The 22,147-nt window shown below is 39.5% G+C and overlaps 1 protein-coding gene across 1 annotated transcript in view; it reads left to right on the forward strand.

The window, feature by feature from the left end:
* The first annotated feature begins 3,358 nt into the window (after nt 1-3,358).
* LOC126204387 (nicastrin) overlaps nt 3,359-22,147 on the forward strand; it is a 102,407-nt gene continuing 83,618 nt past the window's right edge. Inside the window, exons 1-2 of the mRNA XM_049938758.1 lie at nt 3,359-3,483; nt 3,653-3,751. Coding sequence (XP_049794715.1) covers nt 3,396-3,483; nt 3,653-3,751 — 187 coding nt within the window. The 5' untranslated portion in view covers nt 3,359-3,395. The remainder of the gene's footprint in view (nt 3,484-3,652; nt 3,752-22,147) is intronic.

Here is a 22,147-nt window from a genome sequence, read left to right on the forward strand (position 1 = left end):
TCTCCATTTCTATCGTGCAGAGAAGGCACTGGTTGTTTCTTGCCGCTAACATACTTCACATACAACCAGCATTGCTTTGGATTTTATGCCAGGTTTCGAGACAAAGTTTCGTTGTGGAAACTGTTATGGGCGTCTTCCATTGAAGTCCGCGCTAAATTTCGAGCTTCAGTAAAAGATCGCCAATCATGGGAATTTTGCGTCTGTTTAAATTTGGCGTGTTTGTTTCGTTGTTTCTGCAACAGGTTCTAACTCGTTTTGTGTACCAGGGAGGATCAGCTCCGTCGTTCGTTAATTTATTTGGTATAAATCTCTCAATTGCGGCCGATACTATTTCTTTGAATTTAAGCCACATCTGGTCTGCACTTATATTATTAATTTGGAGTGAGTGGAGATTGTCACTTACGAAGGCGTCAAGTGAATTTTTATCTGCTTTTTTGAATAGGTATATATTTCGCTTATTTTTCGAGGATTTGGGATTACAATATTCAATCTTGCTACAACAGCCCTGTGTTCAGTAATCCCTGTATCGGTTTTGATGCTCGTTATTAGCTCAGGATTATTTGTTTCTAAGAGGTTAAGTGTGTTTTCACAACCGTTTACTATTTGCGTCGGCTCATGAACTAATTGCTCGAGATAATTTTCAGATAGTGCATTTAGCACAATTTCGGATGATATTTTATGCGTACCTCTGGAATTAAACATGTATTTTCTCCAACATATCAAGGGTAAATTGAAGTCACCACCAACTATTATCATATGATTCGGGTACATGTTTGAAATCAAACTCAAATTTTCTTGAACCTTTCAGCAACTGTATCATCTGAATTGGGAAGTCGGTAAAAGGATCTAATTATTATTTTATTCCGGTACCAACAATGACCTCTGCACATACTAACTCACAGGAAGTAACTACTTCAATTTCGTGAATAGTTAAACTACTTCTGACAGCAAACCGCAAACCGTGTTCAGCCTTGCAGAACCGTCTGAGCCTCTGATTCAGACTCTCCACTCGGCTCTGTACCAGAGGTCCGCAATCGGTCCTGTCGACTATGCTGCAAATGGTCAGCTCTCCTTTCATCTTGCAAGCAAGACTGACAGTCTTTACCACTTCTGTTAGCCGCTCGAAACAAGAGAGAATCTCTTCTGATCCAAAGTGACACACAACATTGGTACCGACGTGAGCCACCACCTGCAGTTGGCTGCACCCTGTGCTCTTCATGATATCCAGGAGGACCCTTTCCACATCTGGAATGACTCCACCCGGTATGCACACGGAGTGCACATTGGATTTCTTACCCTTCTTGTTAGCCAAGTCCCTAAGGGGCCTTAAAACTGTATACTGTGATAACACGCAAGTTATAATATGGAGACAAGCGAAATATGGTCAGCCCAATGTGGAGTCTCAAAGGTAGCAAGTGAGGGATGTCATATGACTGTTTTGAGACTTCAGCCGAATACCAGACACACTCCAATTTTTAGTTTAGATTAGATTAGATTAGATTTACTTTCATTCCAATTGATCCGTAGTGAGGAGGTCCTCCAGGATGTGGAACATGTCAGAAAAACAACAATGCATGACAAATATTTACAACTAAAACAAATAAGCTAATGTACCATTCCACAGGTCCCAAGTGGAATGATCGTCATTTTTTAATGAACACTAAGAGTCATTTTACAAATACTAATGAACACATTACTGCACTGAAATGGTGCAGAAGTTAGATTATACTAACACAAACACACACACACACACACACACACACACACACACACACACACACAAATTTTCAATGAACACTTTACTGCACTGAAATTGTGCAGAAGTTATGTTGTACTTATATACAAATCAGTTGGTTTTACTAAGAAATTCATCAATGGAGTAGAAGGAGTTGGCCACCAATAAATCCTTTAGGCTTCTCTTAAACTGAATTTCATTGGTTGTTAAGCTTTTTATGTCTGCTGGCAAGTTATTGACAATGTGTGTTCCTGAATAATGCACACCTTTTTGTACAAGACTAAGTGACTTTAAATCCTTGTGAAGATTATTCTTATTTCGAGTATTGATTCCATGAATTGAGCTGTTGGTTTGAAAAAGTGATATATTTTTAATGACAAATTTCATTAAGGAATAAATATATTGGGAAGCAGTAGTTAGTATCCCTAGTTCCCTAAACAGGCTTCTGCAGGATGTTCTTGAGTTCACACCACATATAACTCTCACTGCACGTTTTTGTGCCCGGAAAACTTTAGCTTGGCTTGATGAATTACCCCAAAAAATAATCCCATATGACATTATGAAATGAAAGTAAGCATAGTATGCCAGCTTTTTCATTTTTATATCCCCTATGTCTGACAAAATTCGCATTGCAAACAGAGATTTGTTAAGACGCTTCAGCAGTTCTGTGGTGTGCTCCCCCCAGTTGAATTTATTATCAAGCTGTAATCCCAAGAATTTAACACTGTCCACTTCTTCTATCTTCTTGTCATCGTATGTTAGACATATACTCTTGGGACACCCCTTACAAGTTCTGAACTGCATGTAGTGTGTTTTTTCAAAGTTTAGTGACAAAGAATTGGCTAGGAACCAGTGATTAATCTCCACAAATATTTTATTGGCTGATCTTTCTAAGACTACACTCACGTCTAAGTGTGTCAACCAAAGATCCTCCTGTTCCGTTTTTTACCTAAATACAGCAGACAGTCTGTTTCGAGAATAGTGTTACAAATGTTAACAGTTTTCCGTAGTACACACGTATTAAGGACAAGAAACCAAACAAATTCCGGGAGCACTAAACTTTCTGTTACAATTTGCAGGAACAAAACCGCAAGAGAGGTTGCAACATTCATAGCATGAGTGATGAAAGGCATTATTCTGTTTATGTCGGCGTCTTCTAATGAACCCATGCAGTATTATGCTGATCTGATAGTTCCCTAGGTCACACGCTGTACAGACATCATGCAGGCCTACAGGCCTAAAAGACACGATTTGCCCAACTTCAATATGGCGGCCAGTGTGGATGATTACCTGTATTTAACTACGACAATTATCTCCCCAGCGTTAGTCAAAACAACCTTTGTTAATACAATCGGTCATGGTTTATCCCAAACATATCTTTTGTTTCAGAGCCACAACGCATTTTATTTATACGCCCTGAATTTAGAATTTTGTTGGTAAATTTGAGTCTCTATCATTTTTTTGGGAATCCAGTTTCAGTATTGATGCTTCTGGAATTATAAATAGCGTTAAGAATTATCATTCGCTACCCCTGCACACATCAGCTCTTGCAACTTGAGCCACGGCCGCCTGTATTATGCGGACGTGCGCGAACGCATATCCAAAGATACAAAAATGTAGAATCTTTGGTTTGTTAGACCCGTACAGTGTAAAATGTCAAATGTCAGTGGTTAATAATTTTGTAATCATGGGGAATCATGTGTTCTTTTGGATTTGTTTATGTGGTGTTTTGTTATCTATTTCGGAAGGTAGAATCGTATTTCTAAATATTCTGGCTAAGAGCGTTACTTTAAAGTTTCTAGTTTTGTGTTGTATTTAGGAATCGATCTTCAATTTTGATTTGTTTTACCCAATCCAGACCTTCAGAAGCGCATTATAAGCTGTCATAGACTTATTTAACAACTGTTTCTCTCACAGTTTCTCCTGAAAGAACAAAAGATAAAATGTACGAATCTATTGATGGAGCGGCAGCTTGCTTCAGAAGACTGAATGGAACTCATCAGTTCGGCTGCTCATGTAAGTGTTTTTATTGCATAGATTGTGTAGATAATTAAATGTAGGTATATGCATTCACAGCTGCTATCATTCATGCTAATGATCCAAAACGTTCAGTAACCATTTCTGGGGTAGGGGAGTAGTAAGAAGATTACAGTGCTCTCCGAAAAATACCAAAGCAGAAAATAAGATGGTACTTAGTTTTTACACAGTTCTGTATTTGGGTGTTATTTGTACATTTCCACGCCACAAATTCTATATTAAAATCTCTAATCATTTTTTAATGCATTGATTAGAGATCTTCAGTTTTCTGTCACTATAAACCGGTTCACCTTCTTTTTATCATTGGATAGAAGCCATTAGTATTCTCTCATTGTAAATCATTGCACATCCATTGCTTCATAAACGCTAGCTTTAAACCTCACCATATGCTTTGTCAATGTGTGTATCTATGTATTTTATTCATTTTTTCCGAGGATCACCTTGCAATAATACAGTAGTTTTCATAATAATACAGTATAAATGACTAGCTCGAAATATAGATGTATGTGGAATATTTCACTATGCTCTATAATTTCTTATTTGTTTAATTATTTATTCATTAATTCTTTCCCCATAGACACTAACTGATAGTTTCCATCTGAAAGTATAGATTGTTTTGTACAGTTTTATGGGCAGACAAAAGCAGATAAGCATCTGTCTTCTAACTGCATTTACCATGTTATGTGACATCAAGACTTATATACAATGTATGTGCAATATATGTATGATAGAGAAAATAGAATTACACCTTACACACATGAAGTGGGTCGACAGAAGCGTCCGATCCCACGCGTCGGCTTTGACCCGTGACGTAAGGGTGTTGTCGTGTGTGACGTCATGACGTCGTGGAGTTCGGTTTGAGTGTGGCTGTCTCCAGTTCTGTTTTATCTTACTTTATTTACTTTTCTGATGTGTTCGTTCTATCTCGTGAGATTTTTTTTTAAATTTAAAAACGCTTATTACTTATTTTAATTATCTGTTTCCTCCAATTTCTGCTTTAGTTTATTATATTTATCTTTCTGATCAGTTCGTTCTATCCCGTGAGATTTTTTTTTTTTTTTTAAGACAAAAAACACTAATCAGCTACTGAAGCATCTTTATCTTCTATGGGTTGCAGGGGTTACGACCCCTGGGGAGGTGGGTGGGTATTCATGCATGGCTGTCTTCACTTACACGTTGTAGCTACGCAAGGTGTCTAAATTTGTTTATATTTAGTTTGCCCCCTACCCAAAACACCCCATTTCCCGCGCTTGTCCCGTTAGTGTCATTAGGCTTCTTGTGGAAAGTGTGTGTGTTTGTTTTTGTTTCCGCCATATTTGTGACGTCATGGGTCAAAGCAGACGGGCGGGATCGGACGCTTCCGTATTTCCCATGAAGTTATTACATATTTTCTCTTACAGTATAACATCCAATTTTTATTTTGATATTTAATAGTTACTCATAATGTATATTCATTTATCTGTGAGGTCACTTTTAAACGATTAAAAGAGATTCCTTTTACTTAGTTGATTTTGGTACTTGTTAAAAAGCCTTCTGCCTGCTTCTTGGAGAATTCACTTTGAATTTGAGATTTGGCTGTATTGTGTAGGCTAATAATTTGTGTTTCCTTTTGTTGCATGGTTGTGTATGTCTTTAGTTATGAGATATTTATCATTTACTCTGCCATAATATTTTGATACATATATAGGGAGTACACTGCCATAATAATGAGTATGGCATACAAAAGCTTGTAAACTAGTGTGTCTGGATGGTATTTTTGCTATACATCTCCCTGCTTTTTTCTGAATTTTAAATATTCTTTTTACATGTCAAGCTTGAACGCTTCACCATACATGAATTGTGCAGGACAGATGTGGAAACAAGTCGCTCCTGCATGTGGTCTAATGTCATCTACATACCTTACATTAAGTAGTCGCGTTGATAGAAGCGTCCGATCTCACGCGCCGGCTTTGACCCGTGACGTAAAGGTGTTGTGGTGTGTGACGTCATTACGGTGCGGAGTTTGGTTTGTGAGTGTGGTGTGTTTGTAGATGTCGTCGTGTTGTGGTTTGTTGTGCCCTCTGGTGGTATGTTCAGGGTTTTCCTTTGTTTGGTGTATTGGGCTCAGTTTGCTGTTGCTCAGTGCCGAGTGCTGCTTGTGTATTTTTGAAGCAGAATTTGTATCAGTGAGTTAACGGTTTTGTGGTTTTGTGTGAAGGTTAATGTAGTGATGATTGCTGTACATCGGGTGGTTTTGTTATGAAGTTTAATCGGTTGTGGTTTTTGTTCAGGAATGGATATGAAAGACAAGATCAATAGTCCTCAGTTGAGGGCTATGATGGGGGACACAACTTTAGGGCTGATTAAGTTCCTACAGCCTTTTGGCCTAATTGCCGAGGTGGTGAAGCGCGGTGTGTGCCGTGAACCAATGAAATTGGTTAAAGTTCCGGCCTCTCGGACCAGGGACGGTTATATGTGGCGCTGTCGCAAAGACGACATATGGCGTTCCATACGGCTTGGTACCTGGTTCGAGAAGTGTAGTTTGGGCATGCGCGAGGTTGTGCTTGTTACATATTATTTTTGTTATAGATCCCCACAGAGTTTTTGCACGCATGAGACTGGTGTGAGTGAGAGGAGCATTTTAGATTGGTATTCCTTTTGTCGTGAAGTGTGTTCGGAATTTATTAAGTACAGGGGTAAGTTGGGGGGGGGGGCATGGGGTTGTTGTGGAGGTGGACAAGTTACAGTTTGGGAAAAGCAAGTATGGGAGGGGGAAGTCTGTGGCTGGTCTTTGGGTGTGGGGGCCTGTTGTTCCGGGGGGTGGGGGTTCCGAATGTGTTTTTAGGGTTGTGGAAGGGAGGTCCAAGGCTGAATTAGTGGGGTTAATTGATGAATATATAGAGCTGGGGTCCACAATAGTTTCTGATGCCTTTTCAACTTATAGGGTGTTGGGTGAGAGGGGATTTAATCATTTAGTAGTGAACCATAGTTTAGAGTTTAAGAATTGGGAGACAGGGGCTTGTACTGATACAATAGAGGGGATGTGGGGGGGCAGTTAAGTCAGTTCTTGGGAGGAGGAAGAGGTGCTCTTCCAACCTTCAGTCTCATTTAGATGAGTACTGTTGGCGGAAGAGTGTCCCAGAGGGCTATTGTATTGGTCAGGTTTTCTTAAGGGCTGTGGGTAAAATGTATAGGCCGAAAGTGGTGGTCTGGGTAGGTGGGTGGGTGGTTGTGGCTCGGGGTTGGTGGTTTATTTTGTTGTATAGTATTTGGTAAGGTGGGGGGGGGGGTGAGAGGGGGAGTGTGTTTGTTTTTTGTTTTAGTTGTGGAGGATCTATTTTGTTGAAGTTTTTGTTGAGTTGTAGTGTGTGATTGAGATGTTTTTATGTTGCATTTGGTTTTTGTTTGTGGGTTTTTTATTTTGTGGTCAGGGGGTTTTTGGGGGGATTTTCTTTTGGTTTAGTATTTTTTCGTTGGTTTGTGTGTGTGTGTGTGTGTGTGATTGTGGTGGCCAATCTAGTTTGTGGGGCTGGAACTTTCTTGTGGTATGTTCTCATGTTTTTGTTTTTGGCGTATGTGTTGTGTATTGGGGTATAGGGAAGTGTTTCATTGAAATTTGTGGCTGTGAAGGTTGGTACTGGCATTGGGAAATGTTTTTTGAGTTACATAGGTCAAGGGTAGTGGTCGATCCTAATTTATGGGATTGGGAGCTGCTGTTGAGCTATAGAGTTGGAGGGAAGTGTTCAATCTCAATGTTTGGTGGAGTGTGATTGTTTTTGTAATGGGAGATGGGATCGGGAGCTGCTGTTGAGCTATATAAGTCAAGGGAAGTGTTTGATCCGGATTTATGGAATCGGGTGCTGCTGTAGATCTGTGTAGGTCAAGGGAAGTGTCCGTTCGTAATGTTTGGCGGTGCATTTTGGTTTTTCTATTGGGAGATGGGATCGGGAGCTGCTGTTGCGCTATATAGGTCAAGAGAAGTGTTTGATCCCAATTTACGGGATCGGGAGCTGCTGTAGATCTGTGTAGGTCAAGGGAAGTGTTTGTTCGTAATGTTTGGCAGTGCATTTTGGTTTTTTTATTGGGAGATGGGATCGGGAGCTGCTGTAGATCTATATAGGTCAAGGGAAGTGTCCGATTCCAGATAATATTGTGTTTTGTGGTATTTGGTGAGTTTTGTGATGTCGATTTTTTCGTCATATTGCGTGGTTTTGTTTGGGGGTGGGTGGCTAAGTTTGTTTATATTTAGTTTGTACCCACCCAAAAAAAAACCAATTTCCCACGCTTGTCCCGTTAGAGTCATTAGGCTTTTTGTGAAACGTGTGTGTGTTTGTTTTTCGATGTATTTTTGTCTTTATGATACGTATGCAACGATTTTATATCCGCCATATTGGAATTGTCGTTTATGGTCGTTTCCGCCATATTTGTGACGTCATGGGTCAAAGCGGACGGGTGGGATCGGACGCTTCCGTATTTCCAAGTAGTCATCTAGGTCTTTCTTACCTCTGGAAATCCAGAAGAGGATTGCGGTTCTCCATCAGCCATCCAATCACATGACTACATAGGCATATCCTGCCCACCTCAGCACATTTACCTTCCAGTTATTATTCCATCTTCCACTTCATTCAGTTCCGTGATCCACTTCTTCTTTTTCTTTCTTTCTTTCTTTCTTTCTTCCAAATAAATGCGAAACTGCATCTTTTCATTGCTCACTGAGAAACCTTCATTTTGTGAATAGATTTGATGTTAGAAGTTGTCTCTGCCACAATTTAGAACTTTTACTAGACATTATTTTGATTTATTATTTCAGACACATTGAAAAGTTAAAGACTGAAAGCCTTGTTCAGTTTAGGAAAAGAAATCCATACGATTTTTACTCATTAATTTAGTCTATTTCTTTGTCTGTCCATCCAAATGTTGTCTTCAAGCGGGTGTAGATTATTTTTATCATATTGTAATTGTTTTCTGGGTATACTTTCAGACTTTTTCTATTATTTCTTTTGTTACCTCTTGGATGGTACCTGCTATATCATCAGTAAAATGACAATAGTTGAGACGTATTTCATTGGTCCATATTCATTCTTGCTTTTTCCAGATTAATGGTTTGAATACTTATTCTAATAGAAGCTTTAGAATTGATGTAGCTTGTATATTCTTTGATACAATCCTCCTAATGTAGACTGAGTTAATGTCCTGTTTCTTCTGAGCCATTGAAACAGAATTAATAACTTTCTCAAAATATATTAATCCCAGACAATATGGTAATACTTACTCGTAGCCCCATTCTATAAGTTTTTCACAACTCAACTTTCAAATGATCCACTGTGCTATTTCCACTTCTAAAAGCCAAAGTATTGTTTTGATGGATGAAAACCCACTATAGTTGCCATGTTAATGATTTTAATATAAATTTTATACAAAAGAAGATAAGGCTGACAGGTCAATATTTTTTTGTCTTGTCTTACTCTTTCCTTCTGTAGTAGAACACGTGGTAGTGAAGCTTTGAGAACAGGTCGTGAGTCTTGCTTGGATAGCTCAGTCAGTTTAGTACTTACCCATGAAAGGCAAGAGCCCCAGGTCCGAGTCACAGTCTGGCACACAATTTTAATCTAATCTGGCAGATATGTTTCAGATCATCATGCACTCCATCGCAGAGAGAAATTCATTCTGTAAACGATACCCAAGGCTATGGCTAAGCCATGTCTCCACATTATCCATTCTTTCAGGTGTGTTAGTAACTTCTGCAATGGAGATGAGGTATTGGCAGAAATCAAGGTGTGAGGGTAGGTCACAGTTCAGTCAGTACAGAATTTGCCCGCAAAAGGCAAAAATTCCAGGTTTGAGTCTCACGCAGTTTCAATCTGCCAGCAGGGTGCAAATCACCACACACTTCACTACAGAATGAGAATTCATTCCAGAGTTACAACTTTGCCTCCATATTGCAGAACCGGATTATGTTACAAACTTTCTCTAAATAATTTTCAAAACTATATTGCTTTGTCTCCAGATTTAATAACCTATGTTGAAGCACCATATCATCAGATATATTTCCTAGATAATTATGCGAGCTTAGGAAGTGTTTATTACATGTTCGTATGTTGATGTGGTTAATTGTAAACATGGTTGATTGCTGTTACTAATCATCCGGGTGTCAGTGTACAGGTCAGTTTTCTTAATAGGCCCGTGTGTAGTCCATCACCTTTCATCTCTCAAAAATTCAGTTAAACTAATGTCAATTGTAAGTCCATTCATCATTATAAAATGCCAAATCATCTGCATGAGAAATGCTCGAGGGGCTGTGCTGCTGGGATTGCCTCTCAGGAGATTTATAACATTATTACGTACGACAGGCACAACAGTACTGCTCTTTTACGTGGCTGTATTTATGTCAAAGCTCTCCAGCTGCCTGTATGGACTCCTGACAGCCTAGGCATCATTATAGTTATATGCAACAACCTGTACATAAAAATCGAAAACATTGTGTGTTCTGAAAAGCTACCATAACAATAATCTTGGCGTACAATCTAAAGCTTCCTATGTAGATTCTGTTGGCTATAGTCTTTCCTGCAGCATGTGTAACATCTGTAGTATATATGTCTGGGACAGAGCCAAATTGGAATTCCCTTATTGCCGGTAATTTGTAAATGCTACTACTATCCATTGTCTTCTACAATGTTGAAAAAATTTTGATCAAAGAGTGATATTATACCCTCCCTCTCTTAAACCTTGATTATGGTGATGCTAGTCTGTAGTGTAGCCGGAGGTCTAGATTGGGTTGGAAGATGATAGTTTTGTTGTGAGTTGTGGAAGGCAGCCAGTGTGAATGCTGAATAAAGATTGTGGTAATATAAGCCTAATGTTAATGTCACCTCATATTTAAGTGCACCTTTCTTCATAAAAACTAAAACTACAAAGTAAATTTAGAAAATATGTATTAGGTAGTGAACAAGTCCCTGATGAGTATTACAAAGCATACTATGCACATACATCGTACATAAACTATGAAAAATGCAAGGGGAGTGTGCTTCACAACTTTTACCAAAATTTTGAAGTGTACCTCTGCAGCTACAATATAGACTGTCTTATTTATCTTGAGAATTTATCCAAAGAATGATTTGGCCAGAAACAAAATATTTAAAAAAAGTAACAAACAGATATTTCTTTGCTACCAAGAGGACTAATCCTTGTTATTGTTTTTTTATTTATGTTCCAAAAATAGTATATTTTATTGATAAAAAACATCCTGTGATGAATGGCATTACATGTAGACATATAAAGACAGCTTTTAAAGCTGAAAATAATGATTTACCAAATTTCAAGATCACCAATAATAAAATCCTGAGTAGGCTATATTGCTGCACTGGACTTCGGCTAAAATGTCCTGAAACTTAGTCATTTTTTAGTTTCTGTGTAGTTATGACATCTAAGCATGTATTGCACTACAGTTCCCATGATCATCTATGAGGAGCTGGCTGGAGCACGATGGATGTATTTATCTCTATTACCACTGGCGAACACTTGTCACTCAGCTGATGAACAGCCTCACTTTCAGTCTGTAATGAAGTAACATAATATTCTTCCTCACTTACTGAGCCACTAGATTCAATGTCAAAACTCAGGATCATATAGCCATCCTTCTTTTACCTAAACAATACAGGAGAGAGCCAAAAAGGGCACATTTCTGTTGTCGACTATCCGCAGCTGCACACAGTTAAGATGATATCCAGTGGCAACCATCTCAACCAAAACCTCTAGTGGCGAAACACATAATTATCTGTACTGAAATGGATCCAAGTGGGGTTTTATTGTTTCGAAGGTCTGTTCTTAAGTTGCCCGAGTATACTCAGAAATTTAAGTTTCTGTCGCATTAATAAAAATGAGATAATACAGGGTTTTATGTTAAGGGGTTAAAACACAACAAAAAATTGACTTGGACTCTTTTCTACCAGGGCATAGTGTAAGTATCTGATGTAATGTTAACCTGTCCACTTGATAGAATTGACAGTAAACAAACAGAAACTTAAGGAAAATGCGCACTGGTCCTTCAGACAAATGTCTTCATTTGAAGGTTTGTGCGAATACAGTGTACACCAAAGAATATAAGGGAGAAATGCTGTTCATCTATGGAGGCTGTAACACTGCACCATCTTCTCCTCCAACTAACACCCTGTGATGGTGTGCTCCTTGACCAGTAATAAGCTTATGGTGTGGCACCATGGATGAAATAGGTCCCCGTTTTTATTGCTGTGCATTTTATTCAGTCATCCAAGACTCCTTTGCATAGGTATTTCCAAAGACAATGAGGACATTGGCTATGCACATGTCCATGAGTTGAATCAAGAAGAATGTCCAGTAAAAAGAATCCAGTATTTACACTGCAGATTTAATGACAGTGTGTGGAGGCATAAAAGCATTATATATTTTTTATTATAGAATAGCATCACATGCAGAAAACTCATTGTATATATTGCAATCAATAGATAAGAGTTATGCAAAATATCTACTAGTCTCTGCCATACACGTCCAACTATATGCCTTTCACAGGATGAGGATGGCCACCATCTAGCTTTGGATATTGATTTGTGTAGGCATTCCAGGCAATGAGATGGCTGACAATCTAGCCAAAGAAGTAATGAGGATGCAAGCCCTACAACTAGTCACCCCAAATGCTGGCTTAAAAATACGCAAGATGTTGTATCCTGAAGAAATGGGAAGAAGGATGACAAAGTATCACATAAACCAATAACCTATGAACAGTGGTTGGTTGGTCGGTTGTTTTGGGGAAGGAGACCAGACAGCGTGGTCATCGGTCTCATCGGATTAGGGAAGGAAGTCGGCCATGCCCTTTCAGAGGAACCATCCCGGCATTTGCCTGGAATGATTTAGGGAAATCACGGAAAACCTAAACCGGGATGGCCGGACGCGGGATTGAACCGTCGTCCTCCCGAATGCGAGTCCAGTATCTAACCACTGCGCCACCTCGCTCGGTACGAACAGTGGTAAACACTACCGAGGTGTGGCAGATATTGGTATGAAGTTCAAGAAGAAAAGCTGTTGTGCCTTTTGTTGGCTCTGAATTGGACATTCAAAAATTCGCCATCACCAGTGCTCCGTCTTTCGTAGTTGAAAGTTGGTGACCCAGCACACAATCCTCTTAACAGTCTGTCTTTATTTTTCCCGGTCTTCTGCATCTTGGAATAACTGTCCCCACGTTTGGTGTGTCGTTTTCTTTATTTGGTACATCCATCGTCTCAGTGGCCTTCCCTGCAATCTTCTCCCTTCGACTTTGCCGTGGATGACATCTTTTCTAACTCATCCTTTTGTTGTCAAAGTTTGTAACCAAAGAATTGCAGGATTCAGTGGAAACAAATACTGGACAGCCCCTTCTCCACCACAAGTTTTAAAGATTGATTTGTTGGTCCATTTGCCCATTCATGATCCTCTCAGCAACTATAACCTATACAAAACCTGCTCACAAATGTAGTTTAGCCTATGCCAAGAAGAATCTACACAGTGTGTCTGTGGAGCAGCACTAATGATTTGCCACAACTTTGAAGACTGTACAGCTACGCAAGGCACATGTCTACACTCAGACCTAGAAACCATCTGCCACGGATTCTAATGGATGACATGACAGCTTTACTTCCTAAAAAGCTATGGATATTATGATAGATGTAACAATATCAGCACTGTTATATGTTGACTCAAGAAGGGACAGGAGTGGTTTAGTCATGAGCCCCCCCCCCCCCCCCCCTCCTCCCAGTCTGTTTATTCCTGATAGGGTATAGATCTCATGAATCAGAAGATTGCTTTGAACATTACAGTACTTTACTATGCACAGTCCTGTAATACATTGTATTCCTTTGCCTCACCCTGGTCTCTGGATTGACTTACCCAGCCAGTTACAGAGGGAGCTACAATGTAACATAAACTTTGAACTACGGTGTAGTTTCCAGTTTTCACACCAACAAACATTGCCAGAGGCGAAAGAACAGGTAAGTGACAGATAAAAATCCTGGGACTGAACAGGGATCGAACTAGAGACCTTTGGATCTGCAGTGTTGTGTGTTACCACTTCCTTCTTTTCTCCATTTGTTACTCAATATATACTGGCATAGCCAAATAAAATGCAAGATCGTACAATGGTATACTGGTAGTGAACGTTCATAATGAACTCTAACATTGAACTGAATCTTTCCACAATGTATGCAAATCCACTACAGACTTTTATATAGCAAAGGCACTGTCATATTCATTTCTTCTGTCATTCTAGAACCATCAGTTTCATTGGAAAAAATGGTGGCCGGCATTGTTCTCAGCCCCAGAAATATGTTTAGTACGTACCCCAAACTGTCTGCAGCCCCCCCCCCCCTCTCACCCTTGTTGTTAGAACCCTTTGTCCTTTACATTTGCCATTGTTTAATGAAGCAGTTCTTCAATGTTCTGTTTGAAAACTGTGTTTCCTTTCATTCCATATTTTTCATGATTATTTTATTTAAAACTTGGGAGTAGCTGCCCTTGTAAAATATTTTTTATGTCTTCACACATCATTAGAATATTGAGGATATAATAACAATGTAGTTCTCTTAAAACTGCAGCAGTCACCGTCATTTATGTTACTTTACACAAACTATCTGCTGTCTATATACTATTAAAGATTTCTTTAACACAAGTATTAGAGTTATGTGGAATTTACACCCCTGAGGCTGTTCTGATAAAATTTAGGACTGACTAATAAAGTATTCTTTCACTTTGTTTTTGAATGTATGGGAATTTCAGTTTCCTACCTGTCATCAACTAAAAACTTTTTAATAGATTTTTCCACCAGGGTATAAAACTCAGTTCTGAATCCTGAAGAGTTAGGCATAGTCCATATGACTTTTCTTTCCTTATGGTATTGTGGTTGTGGATTGCAAAGTAATTTGTAAATTGACTCTAGTTGCTAAACACAAAATGCTAAAGGAGTTAGATGCTTCTGAAAGATGTTCAGTTATCAACTTCTCACATTATTCTTTTTGCTTGCTTCTGTAGAATAAATACTTTTTGTCGCCTTGGCCATATTGATCCAGAATACTGTGCAGTTAGGGTAGCATGGAGTGTAAATATGCAACATGTGCTAGCAATTCTACTTGCAGGCCAGTGCATTGAGAGAAAAGCAGGCAGAACTGAGTCTTTGGTCAGTTACTCTGTGCTCGGGTGTCACCTCAGTTTATTCCATCTGGTAAATACCCAGGAACTTCACACATGGAGTTTGAGTCAGTTATAGGTTAAGCTGTTGGCTGTTCTATTACACTCTAGCTATATTGCTATGAATATGTGTGAGCCTCCATCAATATACTTTTCACCAGCATGCATTACAATTTTTTTTAAAGTGATCCAGTGTCCTGTGTAAACCATTTGTGTAAAGTAACAATGGGGCTCGGCTGAGCACTGAACTTTTTGGCACACCATATGTTTTTGCACTCTGAGTTTAGTTTTATTGCTATCATCTAATTTGTTAATGTGTCGGATCTGGTGGCCTCGAGATGAAGGTTGTGGGATTGAAGCCCTGTCAAATCACAAATTTTTCAGTCTGCCATTTGAATTAGGTAGAATTCTCTTCACTGTGATGTGAAGATTTGCCATAAATGACACGTGGTTCAGATTCCACTTTTAACTGTAGGGCCCTTACCCCAGTTGGGTAACTGAGGTGTGCTAGTAACACACACATCACCAGAATGGTATCTTGAGTCAAACACTTGCACCGGGCAGTTGAGCCATGTGAAAAAATTATTATTTATTAATGTGTCCTTCTGTTTTCTGTTGTTAACACTGCAGCCATGCAAGGGGAAGGCCTTCAAGGCCACACAATTGTAGTTTCCCTAGTGGAATTTACACTCTACATGACCAAAGGCCTTAGCATGATCACAGATAATGCCAAAAGGGTAACATGTTTTTGTTTATTTCTACTGGAATTCATTTTGTGAGTTTGTATATTACTTCCTCTGTAGAGAAGCCTTTATAGAAGCCAAAGTGAGTTATTGGTAAAAGATTCTTCTCAGAAAGATGGTTCAGTAGTAATCTATCACCTAAAAAGAATTTTAGAAGACAGGAAGGAGGGAGTCAGGTCTGTAGTTAGTGTCACTTGCTTATCTGAACTTTTATAAATGGGTTTTAATACCGTATACTTCGACCTTTCAGGAAATGCATGTTGACTCAGCAACAGGTTGCATAGTAACTGTAGGAAATACATGTTGATTTATCAACCGATTACAAAGATAACGCTATGGAGCGGCACTACATCTACGTACATATACATACTCAGAACCCACCGTACGGTGCGTGGCAGAGGGCACCCTGTACTACCACCAGTCATTTCCTTTCCTGTTCCACTCACAAATAGAGTGAGGGGAAAACAACTGTCTATATGCTTCTGTACGAGCCCTAATTTCTTGTATCTCCTCTTTGTAGTACTTATGCGCACTGTATGTTTGAGGCAGTAGAATCATTCTGCAGTCAGCTTCAAATGCCGGTTTTCGAAATTTCTTCAACAGCGTTCCTCGGAGAGAACATCACCTTCCCTACAGGGATTCTCATTTGAGTTCTTAAAGCATGTCCTTAACACTTGTATGTTGTTCAAATCTACCAGTAACAAATCCAGTAGCCCGCTACTGAATTGCTTGGATCTGTTCCTTTAATGTGACGTGGTGCGAATCGCACACACTCGAGTTGAACTCGAGAATAGGTCGCAGTAGCATCCTGTATGTGGTCTCCTTTACAGATGAACAACACTTCCCTATAATTCTCACAATAAACTGAAGTCGAATAATTGCCTTACCTACCACAATCTCCAGATGCTCGTCCAATTTCGTATCACTTTGCGACATTACGACCAGATATTTAAGTGATGTCGCTGTGTCAAGCAGGACATTACTAATGCTGTATCCGAACATTATGATTGTTTTTCCTACACATCTGCATTAACTTAAATTTTCATGTATTTAGAGCTAGCTGCCTTTCATTACACCAACTAAAAATTTTGTTGAAGTCATCTTCTATCCTCCTACAGTCATTCAGCTTGTGACACCTTACCATACACTCCAACGTCATCAGTGATAGTGCCCTGCAAAACAACAAGGGGTGCAACACGACCACACCACAACACCACCGCCACCAAATTTTACTGTTGACACTACACACGCTGGCAGATGACGTTGACCAGGCATTCACTATACCCACACCCTGTTATCGGATTGCCACATTGTGTACCGTGATTCGTCACTCCACACAATGTTTTTCCACTGTTCAGTTGTCCAATGTTTACGCTCCTTATACCGAGTGAGGCGTCGTTTGGCATCTATCGGCACGATGTGAGACTTATAAGCAGCTGCTCGACCGTGAAATCCGACTTTTCTCACCTCCCGCCTGACTGTCACAGTACTTGGAGTGGATCCTGATGCTGTCTGGAATTCCTGTGTAACGTTCTGGATAGAGTCTGCCTATTACACATTACGACCCTCTTCAACTGTTTCCCTTCATGTTTTCACTTCACCGTCACATCAGAAACAGTGGCCCTAGGGATGTTTAGGAGTGTGGATATCTCTTATACAGACGTATGACACAAGTGATGCCCAGTGACCTGACCACATTCGAAGTCCACGAGTTCCACGGAGTGCCCCGTTCTGCTATCTCACAATGTCTAATGTCTACTGAGGTTGCTGATATGGACTATTTGGCAGTAGGTGGCAGCACAAAGCACCTAATATGAAAAACGTATGTTTAGAGGGTGTCTGGATACTTTTGATCATATAGCGTATTTGTTTTAAAATCTTTCAGTTGTTTCTCTATACCAGGGCTGCTTATTAGTATGTCATCCATACGAGAGACTGTCTGATGGTCAAACAGTGATATGTTTGTACAATTTTTTTGCGTGAACAATTTCTTAAATGTGAAATTTAAAATTTCAGCTTTCATTTTGCTGTCAATAGCCACACCAGATTGGGCAACAAGTGATCGGATGGAAGCTTTAGACCCACTTTGCGATTTTATATAAGATCAAAATTTTTTCGGGTTCTCTGTCAGATCTTTTGCTAACGCATGACAGTGGTACTTGTCATATGAGGTCTGTTCGAAAAATTCCAGAACTTTTGTAATTTCACTCCCGTGGTGTGTTGGAGTGAAATGTGGTTGGCATCTCTGCACATACCTGTGTCTAATATGTAACTGCCAGAAGTTTCACTGTCGTATGTCATTTAGTTATTGTCCAGTGCCGTGTCGAGTAGAAGATTATATCGCACAGTTTACAAATATTGACACGGTGGAGTTAGAGGAGCAATGCGTCTGCATTAAATTTTGCTCGAAACTCGAGAAAACCTTTACAGACACACACCAAACGACGCAAGAAGCCTAAAGTGATGAGTGCTTAAGCTGTACTTGGTGTTGTGAATGATTCACACTGTTTAAAAATGGTCAGACAGAAGTTAAAGATGACTCTCATTCTGGACGCCCTTCAACATCTACCGATGATGCTATACAGAGGACAGCCACAGCTGTGCAAGGACTAGAGGAGCAGGAGATTAATACTGAGAAGGGAGGAAAGGAGCTGGCGAGGAAGAGAGAGAATGGAGGAGATGGACAGAGAGGAGAGGAGGATATGGAAAAGGACAGGGGGGATTGATAGAGAGGTGGCAGAGGAGGTGAATAGAGTGAGTCGGAGGCAGAGGTGGCTAACATAAGATTGGAAGAAATAAATACCTGGACAATGCTGGCTTTCTCAACCAATGTATAAATAATTTAGAGATACTTCTAGTCCTCTTGAAGTCACTAGTTGTCAAGTTGTTAAATAATAAAAGTTCATGTGAGGTTGACATTACAGAGACTGTTGTTCTGTGATATACGGAGGTGTCTTTGAAATACGTAGTGCATACAGAATTCAAGGTTGTCTCCTACAAAGATATATGACAGTACTGGCATCTGCCAGTTGCTATCATAGATAATGTCCTTAACATCAGTCAAATATGAACTTTTTATCATAGAATGTGGGGGTGTAAACTTCCTTCCCTGAACTAAGTTTCAGCGAACGTCTTCTGGGCATGTGACTACATTACAGTGTAATCTATTTTAATAATTCAACACTACTGCAAGTGGTCTTCATGAGTGCCATTACCATATCGACACCCCCCCCCCCTCCTCCTCCTCCTCCTCCTCCTCCTCCTCCATGTGTGCGCTCTCTCTCTCTCTCTCTCTCTCTCTCTCTCTCTCTCTCTCACACACACACACACACACACACACACACACACACACACACACACACACACACCACTTCTCTGGCTCTAAAAAATCATTAACTATAAGACAGTTTTCTGCTTTGCCAATGGTAAATGACTCAGAAAACTATGGATTCTGCTGCCACACATAAAGATGCTCTCACACTTCCAGATGTAGGGTGGGATATGTCAGTGCATCATCTATTTAAACACTCATTATCCATCTGCAATAAGAGCACTGTTGGCCACAGCTAGCTGTTGCTGGCAAACCGGAGGTTGTAACCATTATAATGGTTCATGTTTCTGAATTTTGTGACTATTTTCAGGTATTATCCTTGCTTTTTTCTTATCAGTAAGTGATTTCTTAGCAATTATAAGGACTTCCCCAAAATAAATAAGCCTTTCGATATCACACTGTTCTCCAACAGCAGCCTTATAGTTGTTCAAGCTATATGCATCATTTCTGCTGCATAATATGTGTGTTATAAGTCACACTACCTCACTGATATACACTAATTGACATTGTAAATCACTAGTATTTGGAAGTCATATAAATTGAATGGATGCACCTGGATGGATACAAACTGGTATCACATTCATGTAGGTATGGGGATGCTGAGTGGCTGTATACACAAAAAGAGGAATCAATGCCAGACCATAGACTTCAGTGAACAGCTCATTGATTGCTGTACTTAGGCTGGAAACATACAATATATCAATTCTCACAGTCTGTATAGGCACTAACAGGATATGCTTTAACCTCCATTAAGCGGTTAGAAAGGGGTATCAATAAGACTTAGTAGAAATAACTAGGAAGGATTTGTATGTGGAGATTTCCATATAAATTTTATTTTGGATAGTTCTGATAAAGGACACCTCGAGTTACTGATGTCCAACTTTAATGTGATCTCCACAGTGGTGTTCTCAGCAAGAATACGATGACACAGTACAACAGTGATTAACAGTATATTTCTAAACTAATCTTTTTTTATGAAACAGATGTGAGTCCCACAATGCTTCATCTGGTCATGATGGTCAAATGGCAACAACAAAGCATCTCCACAAATTGAGTTTAATTAAGAAAGGACACACAGTAGATGTGAAATTTCTTTCCCATAAATATTCTTACAACATTATGAATGTAGGTTTACTTTACAACACATTGGGGTAATTACAGTGAAAGCTTAGGAAAAGTTTGGCTAACATCTGGGATCAATTTTTGTCATGCTTGGAAGAGAGAGCTTTATTTAATGCAGAGGACCACCTCTTCAAGACTTAAATTCACTTCAGGTAGTACTGTGAAAGTTTTCAGTGTGTTATCAAAGATAGAAATTTCACAAAAATTCAAAAATTCTGTTAAACAAAGCAATGACAATTTGGAGCATTACCAAACAAGAAACAAATAAACTCAGTAACGCAAACAACATACAACTCTTATCATGATAGTGGCACAGAGAAGGATGACATTAATATCACATCAGTGGCCACTAAATTCAATGAATTCTTCAATACAGAAGCTGAAAACACAGGGGCCAAAAAATAATTGATCTAAAGTGGATCCATTAGATTTACACAGACAGGCATTTGCTTACAACAACACCAGACTACACTGCTGACTACTGTTAGAGGAGTCACGAAAAAGCAGTAACTCTCCTGGCTATGATGGCATCTTGACCAAGAGCTAAAACCTTATTCTGACTTGGTATTGTCCTGAAGTGGAAGCCTCTGAGATATTTAGCAACTGACGGAATGTTTATCAGAAAGACAGATTAGAGGCCATAGGAGCAAGTGTGTTCCTGGCAGCTGACAAAAACATTGTCTCTATTGAGGTCAAAGCTTAGTGTTACAGTGAAGTTATCTGGTTGCATATAACAGGTCTAGGCGAATCCAAATTAATTGTTGGATGTTTTTACTGGCCACCCTATTCTGTTGTAGCAGTTCTAAGAGTCATTCAAAGAAAGTCTATGTTTTGTAACACACAAATATCCAGGTCACGCAATACTAGTTGGAGGCAACTTTAACCTACTGAGCATAGAGTGGGACATTCATGGATACATTACAGGAAGTCCAGACAGATAATCATGTGAAGCACTTTTGAACACATTTTCTGAAAACTCTGGAGAAGGTAGTTCGGCAGCCCACAAGCAATGAAAATATCTTAGACCTTATAGCTACAAATAGCCTGGACCTTATCAACAACATCAGTATATAAACAGGGATTAGCAATCGTGATGTAATTATAGCAACTGTAGTTACGAAAGTTGATAAATCGGTTAAGGAGGCTAGGAAAGTGTTTTTGCTAGAAAGAGCAGATAAGCAGTTGTTGGTATCTCACTAAGAGAGTGAACTGACTTCACTTAGTTCCAGTAAGATGGACCTAAAGGGACCAAAGTTTAAGCAGATTGTGAATTGTGGTCTGGAGAATTATGTGCCTAGTAAGAGGATTAAGGACAGAGAAGGCCAACCATGGTTTAACAAGGACATCAGGAAAATTCTGAGAAAGCATAGACTGTAGTGCTCCAACTTCAAAAAAGAATGTGCAAATGACAACAAGCAAAGGTTAGTGTAGATTTGTGCATCTGTGAAAAGATCTATGTGCGAAGCATATGACGCCTGTTCAAAAAATTCTGAAACTTAGTTCAAAAAATTTTTCTTTGCTTACCTCCTACTTATTGTGCATGGTCTTCTTTGAGACACTCTCCTCCACAATTGGTATGCTGCTCCCAACATTGTTTCCAATATCGGAAGCAGTCCTGGTACGCCTCTTGCTGGATTGCGCAAACTGCCGTCTGCGAATTTTCTTTTATTTCGTCTATTGTTGCAAATCATCATCCTTTCAATGGGGCTTGCAACTTTGGAAATAAAATAAAGTTCACAGGTATCAGGTCTGGATAGTACGGAGGATGAGGCAGCACAGTGATTTCGTTTTTCGTGCAGTAGTCATAACCTTTGTGTCAACCATTGGCCCACATCTCATCACCAGTTATGATTATCTTACGGAACGTCTCATTTTCATTTGTGCGGAAAGCTCTTCATAGACTGTGAGGTGAATGTCTTTCTGGTCTTAACTCATGAGTCATGGGACAAACTTGGTGACAACACAATGCATTCCAAGATGCTATGGCAGGATTTCGTGACATGATCTAACTGA

This window comes from Schistocerca nitens, chromosome 9 (genome assembly GCF_023898315.1).
Source record: "Schistocerca nitens isolate TAMUIC-IGC-003100 chromosome 9, iqSchNite1.1, whole genome shotgun sequence".
Lineage (NCBI taxonomy): Eukaryota > Metazoa > Arthropoda > Insecta > Orthoptera > Acrididae > Schistocerca > Schistocerca nitens.